Here is a 20,796-nt window from a genome sequence, read left to right as displayed (position 1 = left end):
TTCTTCTCAAGATTTTAAAGAATCGTTTACCCTGAGCACTTTTCCTCATCTTGTGCCATTCAAGTCTGTAATGACACCTTCCAGTCAGAAGAATCGTCTATACGTAGGTGATATTGTCATAGCCATTGAACAAATTTAAGAAGCTCCTGACCCCTGTTTTATTTTAGCAACAGGTTCCTCTGGGAAGCAGACACCATGGTCAAAGATAAAACAATTTTTCAAGAAATCTAGCGCCGGTAATTCATCATGTAAGTTATCATACATACTTATAAACCTACTGAGCCGGTACTCTCAAATTTTATTCATCCAGACCTAACGGGGTTTGTCCAATTCAAGGAAGGTACACTGAAGAATGATTAAATTGCAAAAAGGGAGGAAATATTGTGGTCATCTTCAGTTGCAGTTAAATGCATGTTCAGTAAATAATAAACCGCCGTCGTCAGGTCTGGATAAAGGTATTTCATGTGTACATGTCATACTTTTCATTTTACTGAACCGGGTAGTGTTATATGTCATCGTGTTGTATCCAACCCCAACACAATCTCTGATCAGCAGGTGGGCGCCAGGAGAGACTCTGGAGATTTCGAAAAAAAAAATATCCTTTTTTGGATTGGCTGCCCCGTAACGGTTTGCATTGTTTTACTACAGAAATCCTGCGGTAATAAAATTCCAGTTCCCCAGAGTCTCCCCTGGCGACCAACTCCTGGCCAAAGAGCCTGAGGACTCTGGGTACGGGATTGCACCAATATCTGGCCTCTTTGATTCGCCTGGGCACTGAAGACCTTCTTGAGTTTCTTCTTGACACAACATACAGAGTTTCCAGTAATTGAAAATTAAGAATGATACCCGTTTGGGATGAGAAAATAAAGAAGAAGCACATACCGAATTTCCAGAGAATCAAAATGGCGGACGGTAAGTACTAAGCCCACAATGCACATTAAGACTATGTACCAATATCTTTACATTAGCGTATAGCAAACAAACCACTCCTGTAATATCAATTTATGTAGAAAACTGTATGATAACATTTTATTTAGAGTTTTTTTTAAAGAACACTTTTATAGACTGATACACTTAAAGAACTGGATTTTATTTAAAACTTTGCAACACTTCCGGTTAAGGCTCTATATGTCCACTTTTGTATCAGCAAATGGTTTTGAAATAAGTGTTACAATATTAATTTTGATTAAACAGTACGGAAATAACAAAAAAACAGTCTTTTTAATGATTTAGTGACTGTCTTTGATCATTTCAAGTGAACACTATGTTCATTTCCGGTCAAGATGGCGGCTTTTAAAAAACAAACAACAACAACAACAAAACACCCACAATTTCAATTAGACTTTATTTTGGTGCTGTTTGCATATCTGTAAACAGTCTACACATATCTCTGATCATTTCCCGTAAGTCTGGTACTTTTGTTTCAAACTTCACAGTTCCCACCAAAATCTGCACATATCCGCATGACCAACAGGGCCAGTTAGAAGACGAACCGTTTATTTTTAAGACGTTAAGTTTTCATTTGTTTAAAACCACAAAGCGTTAAAACAATCCTCCTTGTTACTCTTATTCTTTCCTCGTTGAAAGGTTTTCGTAGAATCAACGCTTTTTTTGTGGAAAGATGTGAGCTGAATGGTAATGGACATATTGGCTTTTTTTGACAGTGTTGACAGATCCAACTTGATCCACAACATATCCACGCTTGATAGATTTTTTACTAAAAGTTCATGTGATTGGTTCAATGAAAAGTAAGTTAAACCGTAATGGCTTATCCGAATTTTTAGATTGAAAAATCCTTTCCCCCGCTGCGTTTCCCGCATTTTTTAAAGAAATATATGTATATAAAACAGCTTCAAAGTTCTCTTCAGTCGTGTAATAAATCTCTTTTAAAAAAAGCTTGCTCGGGACCTTACTGGTAGAATATCGGCCCTTGCTCTTTTTTCTTTAGCTCTCTCGGTACTGTTAAGACCTGGGGACGATATTCTCCCAGTAATGCCCTCGTGCTTGGTTAACAAGATATATTTATTCCACCGCACACTGACGAAATTCCTGTGCCGTTTATTCGTGATTTGAAGACAATGGCTTATGACGTAATAAAATATTATAGGCTGATTTAGCAACAGAACGGGAACGTCATTTGAGGACGCGAGAGCGTGCGGAATAGTCTGAACGCGATTCTATTTCGACTATCTTATGGGTATTCTCGATGCACGCGCCGTTGTTAACTGACGTTCCCGTTCCGAAACGCTAAAACACTACGCGAACTAGATTCCACTCCATTTTAGAGACAAAAAGACAATTACCTATAATTATATGTTTATATAGTGCACTGCACATTATGGAGATTACTTCGCAGCAATGGCTCAACCAATGCCTTTTACACCTTTTGCCCTTCATTATCTGGAAATAATTTTTTATTAGTGTTAAAAATTAAATCATTTAAGTGTCATTGTCTGAGAAAGTGTTCCAGGGGCCAAAACTTGTGGTCAACCGATTTGGCTGAAACTTGGCACAGAAGTTGGTTGCCATGAGATATGAAAAGCCAATTTGGCTCACTTCTCTGACTTTAAGTTTTAGAGTTTCAGGGGGGGTCTCATTTTTTGCCCTTTGAGCACAAAAAATCCAGCCTTTCAGGGGTCATTTTGAAAGTGCCATAAAACCCAACTTGTAAATTGTGCTGCCAAATGAATTTGACTATGCATATTAATATAATAGAGCTTTCATTTCATGCATGTAACTTTGCCCTCAAGGTATTTGACAGAGAGGAGCCTGGGGCTAGAGTTAAGCCAAAATTAATGTCAAAATTACAACTCAAAATTGCCATTTTTCAAAAAATCAGTGTATCTACCTGCCTTCTTGCATAACATCCCTACCTAAACCATTATTTACTTTAGTGACCCAATTATCAAAATCAGTTGAGAAAAATTTGGCTTATCGCGGTTTGTTGAATTTTTTTTCACAAACACTCCATGCCTCTATAAGGTCATGCAAAATGGAATTTTGGGCATAATTCATGCCATAAACAAACCAAATTGTTGACATGAAGCCCTTATTCTGTATTTAGTCAGTGAAAATGAATTATTAAAGCCAAATGAGTTAAATTGTTTAGAAATACTCTGATTCTTACCTTACAATTGTTCTTAAAGGCCTTTGATTAGCACAACAAATACCCGATTTAGCCAGATTTAGCAAAACAACGTTTAATTTGTAGTTTAAAAACCTAGTACCCATCAAACAGCACAAATGATGAAGGCCTTACCTCGATATAACGATCTTTCTAAACGATGCTTGAATTTTTCATTGATTAATATTCAGGTTCCGGCAAGTCATTATTCTTCTCCGTTGCTCCAAGCATGGAAAGTCTATATTTTGTCAGGCCTGATTTTTATTATGATTACAAGATAAAGTTAGCTCACTTAACGAAAACGTTCGTTAGCATATAATCTGTGTCTGTTAACAGCCTGAACAGTTCTTGTAAATGCCCACCAGTAAAGGAGCATGGCCATGCAAACATAGATATATAAACTTACGTAGAGATATACGAGCTGCAGTTTATAGCAGTGCCGATGTGACCCGTTACTTCAGAGTCCTCTAAAGCGGAGTAAATGAAACCATCCGTCAAGAAGGAATGCACAGTTAGGAGAGCTCGATAGTAAAACAAAAAACTTGTATTGCTAAATACAATAACCAAACGAGGCCAGGGCATTGAGATGATGCAAAATCAACTGGCCCGCCATTTTGGACATAGGAGAGAGTGGGGACTGGACCGAGGTTACGTTCTTCTTCCGTTTCGCGGCTATGTGTTTATCAGGTGTAAGAAATTCAAGGGTAATTTCACGATGGCACTTTGTTCCTTTGGAGGGGTAAGTGATCAGTGCGGTGCCACCGCATGGGTTCCGCACGAAACAGGAATGGTTCCTTTATTATCCAGCGAGAATGATATGACTGAATGGTTGAAGGAAACGTACAAGGGGTCAGGTGCGTCTAGGGCAAGAGGAAGACCCGGTCATACCAAAGCAGCAGGTGGTTCAAAATATCTGTTAGGGATCATACACGCGCACGAATGGCTTTTATCGCGATCCAGTGGACTCTTTTCTGTTGAAGAGAGACCACGATAGTTTACGATATTGTCGTCTCAAATTGTTTGTTTATGGCTGATGGAAGATTTCCCGAGATATATGTAATTTACTTGATTCTTCCGAAGAGAAACAAACATTCAACAAATTGTTCACAGGAAGGGCAAAGGGGTTGACTAAAACCTTAACTTTGAAAGGTAAGAGCGCAGTTATTTTATCGCAACAATCTCTATGACCAAAAACAACGATAAGAATAACTTCAAATTGAAGGCTGTTTTTCGTCTGCTCGCTCTGTTTGTTTACATTCAGCTTTACCTGTTTAGACGCTTATCACGCAATCACAATTCGAGCGTGAAACCCTACCGGTTTCCTATATTTGCTAGTTTCGTCTAAAATAAGAGAACTTGAAAAATCTTTGAAATCATCGTGAAATTACCCTTGAATTTCTTTATGCACCTGATAAAACAAAGATAGAACATAGCCGCGAAACGGAAGAAGAACGTAACCTCGGTCCAGTCCCCACTCTCTCCTATGTCCAAAATGGCGGGCCAGTTGATTTTGCATCATCTCAATGGCCCTGGCCTCGTTTGGTTATTGTAAAAAGCAACACAAGTTTTTCGTTTTACTATCGAGCTCTCCTAACTGTGCATTCCTTCTTGACGGATGGTTTCATTTACTCCGCTTTAGAGGACTCTGAAGTAACGGGTCACATCGGCACTGCTATAAACTGCAGCTCGTATATCTCTACGTAAGTTTATATATCTATGTATGCATGGCCATGCTCCTTTACTGGTGGGCATTTACAAGAACTGTTCAGGCTGTTAACAGACACAGATTATATGCTAACGAACGTTTTCGTTAAGTGAGCTAACTTTATCTTGTAATCATAATAAAAATCAGGCCTGACAAAATATAGACTTTCCATGCTTGGAGCAACGGTGAAGAATTATGACTTGCCGGAACTGAATATTAATCAATGAAAAATTCAAGCATCGTTTAGAAAGATCGTTATATCGAGGTAAGGCCTTCATCATTTGTGCTGTTTGATGGGTACTAGGTTTTTAAACTACAAATTAAACGTTGTTTTGCTAAATCTGGCTAAATCGGGTATTTGTTGTGCTAATCAAAGGCCTTTAAGAGCAATTGTAAGGTAAGAATCAGAGTATTTCTAAACAATTAAACTGATTTAGCTTAACAATTCATTTTCACTGACTAAATACAGAATAAGGGCTTCATGTCAACAATTTAGTTTGTTGATGGCATGAATTATGCCCAAAATTCCATTTTGCATGACCTTATAGAGGCATGGAGTGTTTGTGAAAAAAATTCAACAAACCGTGATAAGCCAAATTTTTCTCAACTGATTTTGATAATTGGGTCACTAAAGTAAATAATGGTTTAGGTAGGGATGTTATGCAAGAAGGCAGGTAGATACACTGATTTTTTGAAAAATGGCAATTTTGAGTTGTAATTTTGACATTAATTTTGGCTTAACTCTAGCCCCAGGCTCCTCTCTGTTAAATACCTTGAGGGCAAAGTTACATGCATGAAATGAAAGCTCTATTATAGTAATATGCATAGTCAAATTCATTTGGCAGCACAATTTACAAGTTGGGTTTTATGGCACTTTCAAAATGACCCCTGAAAGGCTGGATTTTTTGTGCTCAAAGGGCAAAAAATGAGACCCCCCCTGAAACTCTAAAACTTAAAGTCAGAGAAGTGAGCCAAACTGGCTTTTCAAATATCTCATGGCAACCAACTTCTGTGCCAAGTTTCAGCCAAATCGGTTGACCACAAGTTTTGGCCCCTGGAACACTTTCTCAGACAATGACACTTAAGTCAATGTGCAATCATTGTATAAAAATAGACAAACGTTTTAATTTTCGACGACATCAATAAAACATTTTACATAGAGAAGAATATTCATTAATGCGAATATCAGTCCTCTTCGGAAAGATTTTCAGAGAAATGTTCAACATTCCATTCACATGTCGGACATTACAAAGAGAAATTCAAATGTTTATTTCATTCTCGGAAATACTGGTCACGCGTGGATTACATGATTTGATTTTTTTCCGGCTCAGATACGTCCGTCTCTCTTCCTACCGGCAAATCTCAACTGACGATTCCGTTAATGAAAGAGTTATCCAAGCGGTCAGATGAACTTTCGTTTTATGTTCCGGTCTTCGCAACCGATGTTATCTCATTGCCCTGAAAAATTATCTAAAAGCGCACGCCTATTAGGAATATTAGGCCTGGGTTCGAAACTATATCCTGGCAACATGCAGCGCATGCTCAATAAAGATCGTACTCGATTCATGCAGAGTTTTTCTCGCGAACGCCAAAATCGAGTAAGCAAAAGAAACGCTCTACTAGCAGGGTGAAACATTAGACGCTTCTTAATGTTCTTCAACGAGCATCGCTTTCAAATTTAAGCTTCCATTTAAATCCATTGGGAAATTAGTCGGAAACCCCGTAACTAAAAACTCTTGTAATTGAAATTTTCTTTTCGTAATGGCACGTTAAACCCAGGTTAATGAATCTTCATTCGCACTAAAGATTGTTATTTTCGATAAAACGCTATTTTAATTGGCCTAATGAATCTTTTTTTTTTTTGGATGCAAAACCCGTTAATGACTCTGCCACAAATTGAAATGTTTCATTTCCTAGATATATATTTTCGCGTTAATGAAAATTTATTTCCTGATAATGAAGGGCAAAAGATGTATACACATCTGTCATGTTTCGGACCTTTTCTTACCTCCGCCAACCCTGCATGAAGTGTTCTCCAGGCTTTCACTTATGGTACTTTTTTTCTTACTTACTTAGTCCCGGTTCTGGCAAATGATGCAAGTGATAGTGTCACTGATCAAGACGACAACGACGTATCGTCAGGTAACTTGATGGCTTTTTCTTCCTTTTTAACTCGTGAATGCGCGCATGCGCAATGAACGAGTTAAAGCGAGGGTGGACTTTTTGACTTGGTTGGTTGGTTCTGTCGTTAACTTTTGGGCATGCGCAGTGAATGAGTTTTAAATTCAATTAGTGGGAAAACACGCGAAAATTTTCTGTTCACGGCGCATTAGGATATTCTTACTCAATCTGTAGAGGATAATTTGACAATCATTTTAGTGTAAGAATGGAGATTTTTCGTTGAATCTGAGCAAAGTTATAGGTTTTTCGTTTTTTTCCACAAAGTGCGGTGTCTTTTAAGAATTGAAAAATAATTTTATTGTAAAATTCAATTAGTGGAAAAAACACGCGAAAATTTTCTTTTCACGGCGCATCAGGATATTCTTACTCAATCTGTAGAGAATAATTTGACAATCATTTTAGTGTAAGAATGGAGATTTTTCGTTGAATCTGAGCAAAGTTGTAGGTTTTTTCGTTTTTTTTTTCCCACAAAGTGCGACGTCTTTTAAGAATTTAAAATAATTTAATTTAACAATAATTGAATTTAAAAATACTTAAATTTAAAAATTCAATTAGTGAAGTGTCGGCAAGATCTTTGAATAAAAAAGACGAGCATTTACGTGACTTGCGTTGATGTATGTTTAGCACTAGTGGCCTTATTTGTTGTAGGCCTCACCGATTTTTTAACCTATCCTCCCTTCGCGATTGAACTAACTGAATAGTTTTACTCAAAAATATTGCGTGATATTGCGTTGCGCAACTTGAAATTTTGCCGCCAAAAAAATTCCCCGCCAGAAAATGTCTTCAGCTGAAAGAAGCACTCTTAACTGATAAGTTCACTGCTAATCATAACTATTTGCATTCATGAAAACTCGGCATCTTTCATCATATTTTTGCTGCTCATACAAAAGTATTATATCAAGTAGATTACCCGAAAAACATTAGTTTGGCTGTCAGTTCTCACGCGAAAGCGGAAAGTGCCATGTCACGAATCAGTGTCGTCGTAAACAAAATTATGCAAATTTCTGGTGAAATGAACAATTTTAGATTTCTTCAGCTTTCATAGAGGTTTCAGAGGGAAAAAAATGTTTCATTTTCGCAGTTTACATCTGGTAATTTATGGGAAAGCAAAAGGACGCGGTCCATGAATTTTCATCAATTGTTTAATACATACCGTGCAGAATTTAGTATAATGCATGTGTACAGGGTCAAAACCTTTTTGGTACGCTCATTGAATAATGAAGCAAAATACAGACAACTAGCTTTCATTGAAATAATTCTAATTTAAATAATTCTTATTTAAATCAACCGCAACGGAATCTTTAACTTAATTGCCTGTGACTTGAACATTTCCGCAACGTTGATGAAACGAATCTGACACTGTCCAAAATTTGATTCACATGTTGTTATTGCATAAACCTCAACTTACAAGGACTACAAGGGAAGTTGTAAAGCTATCACACATAAAACAAGCCAAGCCAAACTTAGCAAAAATTACCTAAGTGACTCCCCACACTCTCCAGAAAAAAAATCCCGCCGCCAAACAGACATTCCAAGAGGACAAATTTTCAACGATGGATGATCAAGTGTCTCAGTTATGTGATGTTGTGAGGGAATTGACTTTCGTTTAAAATTAGCTGTTTTCAGTTTTGAGAGGCGACTAGAGCGAGGATTTTTGTGGCTTTGTTGATAACTATAAGCATGCCGCTAGATTGAATAGGTGGAACGAAGAAAATTAAGCTTTTTTAACACTTTATTAAGGATCATACTAATGCGTGGTTTCCTACGAAACTACTCGAACCAAATGGAACGTCTCATTAACCAAACTTAATAAAACGATTGGATTCGATTGAGTTCGACAATGGAACTCTCACAAAAAGTAGGAGCAATCGAACCCTATCGGACTTTCAATTAGGGTTGATGATCGACGTAAGTAAATATGGAAGTTATATAGAAAAATTGTGCGTGTGTTCTGCGAAATGTTCCCTTTTTCTAGGGTGTCTTACGAGGTATTCCGGGATTCATTGTAGCGGCTTGGAGTGTATTTATTGTGCGAGAATATGTACAAGTACAAGTGTCCGTTTCTATCGTCATATTACAACTGCTTTTATTGCATTTCTAGCGAGCGTGGTGGCTTCTCAGTTTATCTCACATTACCTCCTACCGTTACCTAACAAAGCCAAGAACAGATTGTTCTCATCAAATTGGCAGCTTTAATTTGTAATGTAAAAAACTCTGTGGAATAATGAACAACAACAACAAAATTTGTTTCAGTTCATTGCTTTGCACATCTGTTACATGACTTTGTTCTTAATTGACTGATATTAACAGTAGTGGATCATAAAATGATGTTTCACTGAGCTAGTAAAGCTACAGCAATCTATTGCTCTTTTCAACTGGTTTCAAAACATTTTTTCAAAATGGTTCAGAACGTTTGATTCGAACAAACGTTCGTCACCAGATCAGCCCTCTGCAATGTCTCATTCTTCTAGTTTCGTTGGAAATTGAGCTCCGTGAAAACAGGCTACTTCTAGTATTTTTGTTACTATTTTAACGGTTAATGCCGCTATTGTTTTTAAAATGGTAGAATTAATAGAAGGGGTCTTAAGACGAGTGGTGATTACGGTTAATTTTGCCAGAGGGATTTTCGAGCGTGTCACTTGTCATTACGACAAGAGTTCTCAAGGTTGTCAGTCTCGTCTGCCAATGTGATATATCGAGTGAATTTTATGATGAGCGCTCAAAAGAAGAGAATTTTCCTGTTAAGGAAACAAAACCTGACGCGCCGCTTCAGGAAATTTATATTTGGAGCGGCCATCACACAGCAGCGTGACCGTCACTGGTTTTGTGACTTTGAACAGTGGACATGTTAATATCTGAACGTTGACATCACGGCTTCAATAACTAACAAACGATTTATAACGTCTCGACGTCGTTGACAAATCAGGTCAACAACCAGAGAGATATTTACACCATCTTGTGACGTTTCAAAATTTACTTACCTCTGAAGATGACTTCCGTTAGGGCTGTTGAATCGTCAGTCAGTCACCCCCAACAGTCCTTCTCAGGACTACACTCACCCAGATGATACATAACTACTAGGTTCAAACCATCTACAGACTTCACGTTTGTATCCGTCAGGTCGGTCTGTTGATCAAAGTCTAGCTTAGCCTGCACACGTCTTAAATAAATTTTAGGATGTCACATGGGCTATTTTGAATGAATATACTTAATACTTTCATCATGGTTCCCACGGTAGGCATGTTTGGATCTAGCCGACTTTGGCTTCGGCCACCTTGAGAGCCCTAGTCCTGACTAAGCTTATTTTTCAGTTGTTTTCTTTCTGAGCTCTTCATTCACTGCTCGCTGTAGGTACTGTCTGGAATTCTCAAAGGTTTCATGAATCGGGAACATAAACATGTCTACACGTCAGATACATAACTGTGTACCCCCAAGCTAAACTTAGCTGGAGCTATGTTTAGTTGTAGAAAAGTGGTCAGTTAAAGCCTGTGAGGAAGCTTCAAGAAATCAAAGAAGAATCCCAGTACTGTTTCCTTAGCAAGTCACTTACTGGGTATTCAACACAATGCAGAAAACATTCAATATCAATATTCAACATCAATATTTTATTTTGTTTACCTAGTTCCTTTAGATGTTCTCTCGCGTGGTCCCTTGGCTGTTGAAACGTACAACAGTGCTCTTAAGGATGGAAAAACGCATGTCAAAAGAATACCCGTGATGATAATTGGGCAAGATCGGACAGGAAAGACCAGTCTAAAGAAGTCTTTAACAGGGGAAACTTTTAGTGCAACGGAAAGAAGCACAGAAGGAATAGAGACGGATCCTTCACATTTTAAAGTCTCAACAGAGATATGGAAGACAGGCGAGAGAGGAAAAGAAACTGATTACAATTCAAAGTTTTTCTTTGATCACCACGCGGCAAAACTAATGATTCAAGACTTGAGAAAAAAGAGAAGAGATCCCAGTTATTCAGAAGAATCAACATTTGCCAAGGAAACAGACCCACCTTATGATGAAGAATCAACAGTCAGCACCGACGAGAGAGATGACACAAGAACAAGCACAAGTAACACTGAGTTCTCAGTCGAAGACTCTAGACCAACAGAGGAGGAAGCCAAGGAAACTATTTTGGTATCAGAGCTGCCAGAAGACTTGGCGACATTGGTTGCAAATTTGCTTGAAAACGATCAAACGGTAGATGAAGAGGAAGAAATATATTCAATTCTGTGGGATTTTGGCGGACAGTCAGTCTACTACACCACCCATCCAATCTTCCTGACAGAAAAAGCTATCTATCTTTTGGCTTATGACTTAAGTCTTAATCCACACGAGAAAGCCAACCTTCCTGTCAGAAAAGGATTGTACAAGATGAACGAAGAAATCAGTGACAGTAAGAGCAATCTTGACTATCTTGATTTTTGGATGTCTTCAGTTTATTCTTTGGTTCGTCCAGATGCTCCGTGTCAGGGCGCTGCTGTGTCTGACATAACACCTACAAGATTGCCACTAGTATTTTTAGTGTGCACTCATGCAGACCAGCCTTATTGCAGCACGGATCCCAGGCAGTTGGCGCTCGAACTCTATGGATTCTTACGAGGGAAGATTTATGGTAATCATCTATTTAAGGACGTCTTTGTTGTCGACAACACAAAATCAGGAGGCAAGCAAAAGTGTCCAGAAGTTGTTCGCCTGAGGGCGGAAATACTTGCTGCTGCTAAGAAGCTGCCCCAGGTGAAAGAGTCTATTCCATTGAAGTGGCTGAGGTATGAAAATGAGCTGCAACTCTTGCGCAAAGACGGCTTCAAGTGGATTCCTTTCGAGAAAGCCAGAGAAGTTGCCTCAGTTAAGTGCGAAATAAATGACCATGACCAGTTAAGGACAGTGTTGAACTTTCTACATGATCACAGAGTTTTGATTCATTTCAGTGAAACGCCAGAGTTGGAGGCCATCGTGATTTTGGACCCCCAGTGGCTCATTGACGTCCTCAAGAGAGTAATTACTGTTAAAAGTTACGAGCGCTCAGACGAAAACGTTGAAGAGCTGTGGATTAAGCTTGAGAAGACTGGAATACTGGATGAACGACTGCTATATCATGCGTGGAGACCCCTGTTTGACAGCCAAGTAACCTGCCAAAGCCTCATTGCAATAATGGAAAGGTTTAGCTTGCTCTGTTCCTGGCCTCCCCTAGACACGAACAAACAGTACCTTGTACCATCGATGTTGATGTCTCCTCCGACAGAGGACGTCCTTAAGCTCCTTGCTTCTGTGCAAATTCCTTCACTTTTTGTGAGGTTCGAATCTGGTCGGGTGCCTCCAGGCCTGTTTTCCCGACTAATTCTGCACGTTTACAAGTGGTGCAAGGAGGAGTGGAAAAGCATGCTCAATCCTGAACTGTTCCATAATTTTGCACTGTTTCACATCCTCCCTGACCGAGAAACGTTTGTTACTTTTCTCTGCCATTCCTCATCTATCGAAGTCGTCCTTCACAATGGAAGTGATGCTGTTGAGGTGGAAGCGGCAGGGTTTAGCCATGTCCAATTTGATCCTACCATGAGCCGTGATATCCATGGCAAACTGAAATTGATTCTGGAGTGTATGCGGATGGAATTTAGCTGGCTGAAAAACATGCGATACGAAATGTGTGTGTGCTGTCCTGTTTGTTCTCAAAAGGGTTCTGTCAAATGCCGCGCTCATGAAGTACGTGGTTGCGAGTGCCTACATTTTTTGTCAGAAATAGAATTACAGAAGGTCCAACACTGCACCAGGGGTGGCCTTAGGGTTTGCAAGATTCACACGAAGATGTTTGCACCTTGGTTCTCATTTTCAGGTGCACAAGAGGACAGGATTTCAGTTAAACAGGTTGGTTTAATCTCTTAATTACATCCATTTTGAAATCACTGGTGATCCTTGGAATCTGATTGGTCCAAAATGGTGCAATTTATTCCCAAATTGCACCATTTTTTTGCTCTAAATCGCATCCTTTCTTTAGCCCATGAAAATGGAAATGAAGTAACACAAATAGAATATTAATATTGACAATGATACTCTGTGATTTCAAAATGGATGTAATTCAGTGGCAATTGAACTTCGTGTCGTGCAATTTTGGTCTGAAATCATACTTGTGATCTCAAATCAAACTCGGGCTGCGCGCTCGTTTGATTTTGAAATCACGCGTATGATTTCAGACCAAATTGCACTCCACTCAGTTCAATTACCAATATAAAGCAGTCTAAATAACTTATGGTTATTGTACCTTGCCGCCATAGTTACATAACACGTTTTGACTGATGTGGAAGTGGCTTTGCCGCTCGGTGAATAGTTACGTTACCCTTAATCGCCATCGCCACCAACACAAACAAAGGGAAATAGTTAGTTTAGCTGCGGTTAGCCAACCTTACTTAGCCGTTTATTTCTGAATGTATTCGAAGAAACTCGCACGAAATCCAGGACAATGCAAGGTGGTGAATAACAAATACTTTCCCGAGTTTTGGTAGCCAATCAGAAGGCTCAATAACACTCTCCACTGCTTTTGAATCTACTAAACCCTTTTATCTTTTATTTTTTTATTTTTAACCCTATAACAACCTCAGCAGTTTGTTCATCACCCAGCTCACGTATCAGATGAAGTAGCCTTTGTGTGTACCAATGGTACTCGTGAAAACGATAGTTACACTTCATATTCTGGTATTCGCGGAATGAGACAACTTTATCTTAAAGGTCGTGGGAATAGTGCCGAGAAATCCGTAAATCGTGTAACGTAACAAAGGTAAAACAAAACGTAAAGGAAGATTTACATTGTATCGTTTTGCCCTTACAGAAGCAAGCTGCTACTGGACTTGGTATCGATGAAGGAGGCATCGTTCCTTTCAGGGACGGTAAGTTCTTTTTTATTTTATTTAACAAACATTCATTTTGGGGTTACAACGGCGATTTTTTTATACCGACCTTTTAACCCCAGTTTTCTGCCACTATTTCACCTGGCGACACTTTTCGTACGTACACGTACAATTCTTACACTGATGCTTACAAGTTCCGTTAAGAATGCTTCGAGAAAATACTTTGGTGTATAGAATGTACTGAACCTAGAAACACCAGAACATCACGTATTATTTCACAAAACCGTAACACCAACCTCTTGAGGACGAGATTAGTGCTTATTACCACACCTCATCCAACTGGTGCGATCAGGCTCTAGTTTCGTTTTCCCGTGAGAAATGCGAAACAAAAAGCAGCAAGTGACCACACAACAGAAAATAAGAATAAATCGAGTCGCCATATGACTATTTTTAGGCTGGTTCTCCGGTGTTCCAAGGTGCTCTTGGCTATTGAACTGTTTTTGGTTTTAGTGCATGCGAAAAAATGGTACCGTGCCATTACAGTGGGAATGCTTACCTGAATTTGTTGTTAGAAAGAAGAGTTCAATAAAACCAAGAAAAAAGAGAAACTAGAATATAATATTTTTGTCAAGAGAAATCTTTTGAGCGAATGGAAATAATACTTGGTTTCTTATTCCTTTTTCTTAAAGTGCCTATCACCCTTACACAGTTTTAATGAATTTCGAAAATTTATGCCTGTCTTAGACGCTTTGCGAAGAAATAAATCGTATTCCATGTTTCATTTTGTTTGTATCAGACGACAAAATCGCCCAAAATAGCCCGTTTTCCGCCATATTGAATACAAAAAGGAGCAGTTGAGAGACTGGGAACTAACAAGCTTGTGACGTCGACCCGGTATCTCAGCCACAGAGCATTTGCTCATTTGTCACTACATTCTCTATACTGAACTTGAAATGTGTTAGAAAGGTATGTGGTAGGTGAATGTGCTGCCTTCTCAGACATGTAGTTGAAGGGTATAGTTCCGCACGCTATACTGTTTGATAAAGATGAAGCAAGGAAATGCAGAAATAAATCGATCGATGTCATGGAACAAAAGCGTACTAACCCAGAAAATCGTCAATATGCTCCAAGCACTTTACGAACGACGACTTCATGCATCGATTCTGATTTATTGATGAAGTGAGAAACAAGCCAATCCTCTCAAGACTGAAACGAGATGATATCGGTATAAATGTGACGCCAACTGTCCATGCTAAAGCGGTGACTAACAAGTCCAGGTCTACTGATTTAAACTAGTGCCAAACATCGCCGCGAACGAGCGATAAGAAATCCATTTTTTTAAGCTTATAGGTGCAGCCAAAACAAATCTTTTGAAATATTAAACTTATTTTAATTTATAATTGGTCTAGACGTACAAGAATGCGAAGAAGCGAATGGAGTCTTACTTCTGAGACTGCTGTCTGTTGGCGATCGGATAAAAGGCCACAGTGGTACGATAAAGCTAGTTCTCTTGTATAAATTTGGGCGTAGGCTTTACAAGAAGAACGGATCATTCTTTTTTAAAAAAGCTTTAGTCTTGAATTTGTCTGTGAAGAACGAGGTTAAGGGTCAATCGAACATGTCGGTCGATTGACATGTTCGAAATACTGCTCAAAAGGTCGACTTTTCTTTCCTGGAAATCGAGATATTTTGAAAAATAACACACAACGGCTCCCAAACGTTGTGCGGTTTTTCTTGCTCTTACTATCAGACCAATTTCAGGTAATAAACAATTTAAAAATGATAAAAATATCAACTGAAGAAGCTTATATTTACGCTACGAAAAATGTCGATGTTTCCTCGGCGGTCCGCATGTTGCTGCGAAGTGAGATTTTTGATGTGGTGGTTTCGTTGCCAAGGGGCAAGCCTCTAGTTCATAGGAAAAGTCTTGTTTATTTACACTTTCCTTAGCCTGCGTCGCAGACAGTCTATACAATCCCTGATATAGTCCGTCTGCGAAACGGCTTCCAAAAGCTTGTTCTGGTATCCGCAGGTTTGCAGAGATATCTGTAACCATTTCTGATTGGCTCAATTTCTAACGCTTTCTATGATTGGTCGTTCCTTCTTGAGCAATACTCTGCTCTCCAACCGCGATCCTAAAAACACGATTTGTACTTGTTGTACTTCCCCGGGTTTTCCCTTAGATTGATCGATTGATCGTTCTGAAATATTTTATTTCTGAAGAAAGTTGGGAACGAGCGTTTAGTGCCGTGAAAACAGCAGTTCGAAATATCTAATCTTCTTAGTGCCGGAACAAAAAAATTCGCTTCGGAAATTTCTATTAGGTCGAAATATTTTTTTGTGAATTTACCGACTGGCTATGGCAAATCTGTAATATTCCAATGTCTTCCAATTGCTGCGGATGCTCTTTTCGAAAGGCCTCGTGGTTCCAGTGTGATTATAGTAATATCGCCGTTGCGAGCTCTTATGGAAGACCAGGTTCGTCACCTAAATGATATTGGAATTCCAGCGATTGCTATCACAGACGAAGAGGACGAGGAGTTCACCCAACAGGTCCTGAATGGTAATTTCGTGCTCGTCTATGGCTCTCCTGAGTGTTTGCGCTATCTCCACTGAATCTTGGAGAAGATTTTTGATTGTGAAAACTTCAAAAAGATGTTAATCGAAGTCGCTTTCGACGAGGCTCATTGTATTACAAAATGGTATGTGGCTATAATTTGCAACCTGTTGATCAAGCTGAAAATAAATGTGGCGTTTTACTCATAAAATTCTTAATTGTGAGCTTAAAATATAATCTAGTCTGCTTTTAGCGTAATTTTCATGCAAGGCTATTTTTTATCTAATCATTTTTTAGTGTGATGAATAAACAACTCGTTATTTATTTGTAGAGTATTGAGTGATTGCTCAATAGGAAAATGTCCAATCAGAGAGCGCGTTAGAAATTAAGCCAATCAGAAATGGTTACAGATATCCCTCCAAACTGGCGGGATACCAGAACAAGCTACAGTCGAACCTGTATATAACGGCCACCCTCGGGACTTGTTTAACTGGCCGCTTAATACAGGATAACCAAAAATACTCACTGGGCGTGGTCTAATGTCAATTTTAATGGCGTATCATACAAAAACACTTCATGCAAGGAAACAATAGGACAATCAACAATCTTTCAAGTGATCAATACTTTAAACAAAGTTCAGTGCCAACTTGTAACTTAACGGTATAATATACGTAACATTGTGTAAAAGTACTATGCAATAAATTGTCCTCTACTCTCCTGCGGTATACAGTGCTCTATTTCTATGACTTACAGTTCACAACAAAATATCTAATTCCGTCATTACATAGTTGTTACGCTCAATGTTCAATGTCACATGGCTGAAGAACAAGTTAATTAAAGAGGAATTTCTTGCTAAAGAGTGAAGCATATTCAAAACAAACTTAAAAAGCGTTAACTATATTAAACGGCCGATTATCACCTTACAGTAGCTTTGTACATGTTATTTCTTTATAGTGATGCTGGATCGCATTTTAAACACAATAAAATACCGCATAAAATAACATATGGCTTAGTTTCCATTCAAGGGTGGCCGCTTAATACAGGTAAAAATAACAAAGAAAGACAAACATAGGACTGCTACTGGTTTTAGTGCATGCGAAAAAATGGTACCGTGCCATTACAGTGGGAATGCTTACCTGAATTTGTTGTTAGAAAGAAGAGTTCAATAAAACCAAGAAAAAAGAGAAACTAGAATATAATATTTTTGTCAAGAGAAATCTTTTGAGCGAATGGAAATAATACTTGGTTTCTTATTCCTTTTTCTTAAAGTGCCTATCACCCTTACACAGTTTTAATGAATTTCGAAAATTTATGCCTGTCTTAGACGCTTTGCGAAGAAATAAATCGTATTCCATGTTTCATTTTGTTTGTATCAGACGACAAAATCGCCCAAAATAGCCCGTTTTCCGCCATATTGAATACAAAAAGGAGCAGTTGAGAGACTGGGAACTAACAAGCTTGTGACGTCGACCCGGTATCTCAGCCACAGAGCATTTGCTCATTTGTCACTACATTCTCTATACTGAACTTGAAATGTGTTAGAAAGGTATGTGGTAGGTGAATGTGCTGCCTTCTCAGACATGTAGTTGAAGGGTATAGTTCCGCACGCTATACTGTTTGATAAAGATGAAGCAAGGAAATGCAGAAATAAATCGATCGATGTCATGGAACAAAAGCGTACTAACCCAGAAAATCGTCAATATGCTCCAAGCACTTTACGAACGACGACTTCATGCATCGATTCTGATTTATTGATGAAGTGAGAAACAAGCCAATCCTCTCAAGACTGAAACGAGATGATATCGGTATAAATGTGACGCCAACTGTCCATGCTAAAGCGGTGACTAACAAGTCCAGGTCTACTGATTTAAACTAGTGCCAAACATCGCCGCGAACGAGCGATAAGAAATCCATTTTTTTAAGCTTATAGGTGCAGCCAAAACAAATCTTTTGAAATATTAAACTTATTTTAATTTATAATTGGTCTAGACGTACAAGAATGCGAAGAAGCGAATGGAGTCTTACTTCTGAGACTGCTGTCTGTTGGCGATCGGATAAAAGGCCACAGTGGTACGATAAAGCTAGTTCTCTTGTATAAATTTGGGCGTAGGCTTTACAAGAAGAACGGATCATTCTTTTTTAAAAAAGCTTTAGTCTTGAATTTGTCTGTGAAGAACGAGGTTAAGGGTCAATCGAACATGTCGGTCGATTGACATGTTCGAAATACTGCTCAAAAGGTCGACTTTTCTTTCCTGGAAATCGAGATATTTTGAAAAATAACACACAACGGCTCCCAAACGTTGTGCGGTTTTTCTTGCTCTTACTATCAGACCAATTTCAGGTAATAAACAATTTAAAAATGATAAAAATATCAACTGAAGAAGCTTATATTTACGCTACGAAAAATGTCGATGTTTCCTCGGCGGTCCGCATGTTGCTGCGAAGTGAGATTTTTGATGTGGTGGTTTCGTTGCCAAGGGGCAAGCCTCTAGTTCATAGGAAAAGTCTTGTTTATTTACACTTTCCTTAGCCTGCGTCGCAGACAGTCTATACAATCCCTGATATAGTCCGTCTGCGAAACGGCTTCCAAAAGCTTGTTCTGGTATCCGCAGGTTTGCAGAGATATCTGTAACCATTTCTGATTGGCTCAATTTCTAACGCTTTCTATGATTGGTCGTTCCTTCTTGAGCAATACTCTGCTCTCCAACCGCGATCCTAAAAACACGATTTGTACTTGTTGTACTTCCCCGGGTTTTCCCTTAGATTGATCGATTGATCGTTCTGAAATATTTTATTTCTGAAGAAAGTTGGGAACGAGCGTTTAGTGCCGTGAAAACAGCAGTTCGAAATATCTAATCTTCTTAGTGCCGGAACAAAAAAATTCGCTTCGGAAATTTCTATTAGGTCGAAATATTTTTTTGTGAATTTACCGACTGGCTATGGCAAATCTGTAATATTCCAATGTCTTCCAATTGCTGCGGATGCTCTTTTCGAAAGGCCTCGTGGTTCCAGTGTGATTATAGTAATATCGCCGTTGCGAGCTCTTATGGAAGACCAGGTTCGTCACCTAAATGATATTGGAATTCCAGCGATTGCTATCACAGACGAAGAGGACGAGGAGTTCACCCAACAGGTCCTGAATGGTAATTTCGTGCTCGTCTATGGCTCTCCTGAGTGTTTGCGCTATCTCCACTGAATCTTGGAGAAGATTTTTGATTGTGAAAACTTCAAAAAGATGTTAATCGAAGTCGCTTTCGACGAGGCTCATTGTATTACAAAATGGTATGTGGCTATAATTTGCAACCTGTTGATCAAGCTGAAAATAAATGTGGCGTTTTACTCATAAAATTCTTAATTGTGAGCTTAAAATATAATCTAGTCTGCTTTTAGCGTAATTTTCATGCAAGGCTATTTTTTATCTAATCATTTTTTAGTGTGATGAATAAACAACTCGTTATTTATTTGTAGAGTATTGAGTGATTGCTCAATAGGAAAATGTCCAATCAGAGAGCGCGTTAGAAATTAAGCCAATCAGAAATGGTTACAGATATCCCTCCAAACTGGCGGGATACCAGAACAAGCTACAGTCGAACCTGTATATAACGGCCACCCTCGGGACTTGTTTAACTGGCCGCTTAATACAGGATAACCAAAAATACTCACTGGGCGTGGTCTAATGTCAATTTTAATGGCGTATCATACAAAAACACTTCATGCAAGGAAACAATAGGACAATCAACAATCTTTCAAGTGATCAATACTTTAAACAAAGTTCAGTGCCAACTTGTAACTTAACGGTATAATATACGTAACATTGTGTAAAAGTACTATGCAATAAATTGTCCTCTACTCTCCTGCGGTATACAGTGCTCTATTTCTATGACTTACAGTTCACAACAAAATATCTAATTCCGTCATTACATAGTTGTTACGCTCAATGTTCAATGTCACATGGCTGAAGAACAAGTTAATTAAAGAGGAATTTCTTGCTAAAGAGTGAAGCATATTCAAAACAAACTTAAAAAGCGTTAACTATATTAAACGGCCGATTATCACCTTACAGTAGCTTTGTACATGTTATTTCTTTATAGTGATGCTGGATCGCATTTTAAACACAATAAAATACCGCATAAAATAACATATGGCTTAGTTTCCATTCAAGGGTGGCCGCTTAATACAGGTAAAAATAACAAAGAAAGACAAACATAGGACTGCTACAGGGTGGCCGCGGCCGCTTAATAGAGGTGGCCGCCTAATACAGGTAACAAGTACAGCGTTTGTATGAGAAAACAATCGGGACTTTAAAAACTGGCCGCTTAATAGAGGGTGGCCGCTTAATACAGGGCCGTTATATACAGGTTCGACTGTATTTGGAGCCGTTTCGCAGACGGAC

General features: G+C 38.7%; 1 protein-coding gene across 2 annotated transcripts in view; it reads left to right on the top strand.

The window, feature by feature from the left end:
- The window catches only part of LOC146487529 (uncharacterized), a 45,607-nt gene that overhangs the window by 18,338 nt on the left and 6,473 nt on the right, over nucleotides 1-20,796 (top strand). The window contains exons 5-8 of one of the 2 annotated variants that reach the window (XM_085084181.1): nucleotides 168-248; nucleotides 6,906-6,971; nucleotides 10,633-12,869; nucleotides 13,828-13,885. In XM_085084181.1, the coding sequence (XP_084940307.1) occupies nucleotides 168-248; nucleotides 6,906-6,971; nucleotides 10,633-12,869; nucleotides 13,828-13,885 (2,442 nt within the window). Of the gene's footprint in view, nucleotides 1-167; nucleotides 249-1,719; nucleotides 1,749-6,905; nucleotides 6,972-10,632; nucleotides 12,870-13,827; nucleotides 13,886-20,796 lie in introns of those variants that run through there. The other variant, XM_085084187.1, reaches the window with a different exon arrangement.

This window comes from Pavona decussata, unplaced genomic scaffold (genome assembly GCF_977016875.1).
Source record: "Pavona decussata unplaced genomic scaffold, jaPavDecu1.1 SCAFFOLD_15, whole genome shotgun sequence".
Classification (NCBI taxonomy): Eukaryota; Metazoa; Cnidaria; class Anthozoa; order Scleractinia; family Agariciidae; genus Pavona; species Pavona decussata.
This window is presented reverse-complemented; position numbering and strand designations above follow the sequence as displayed.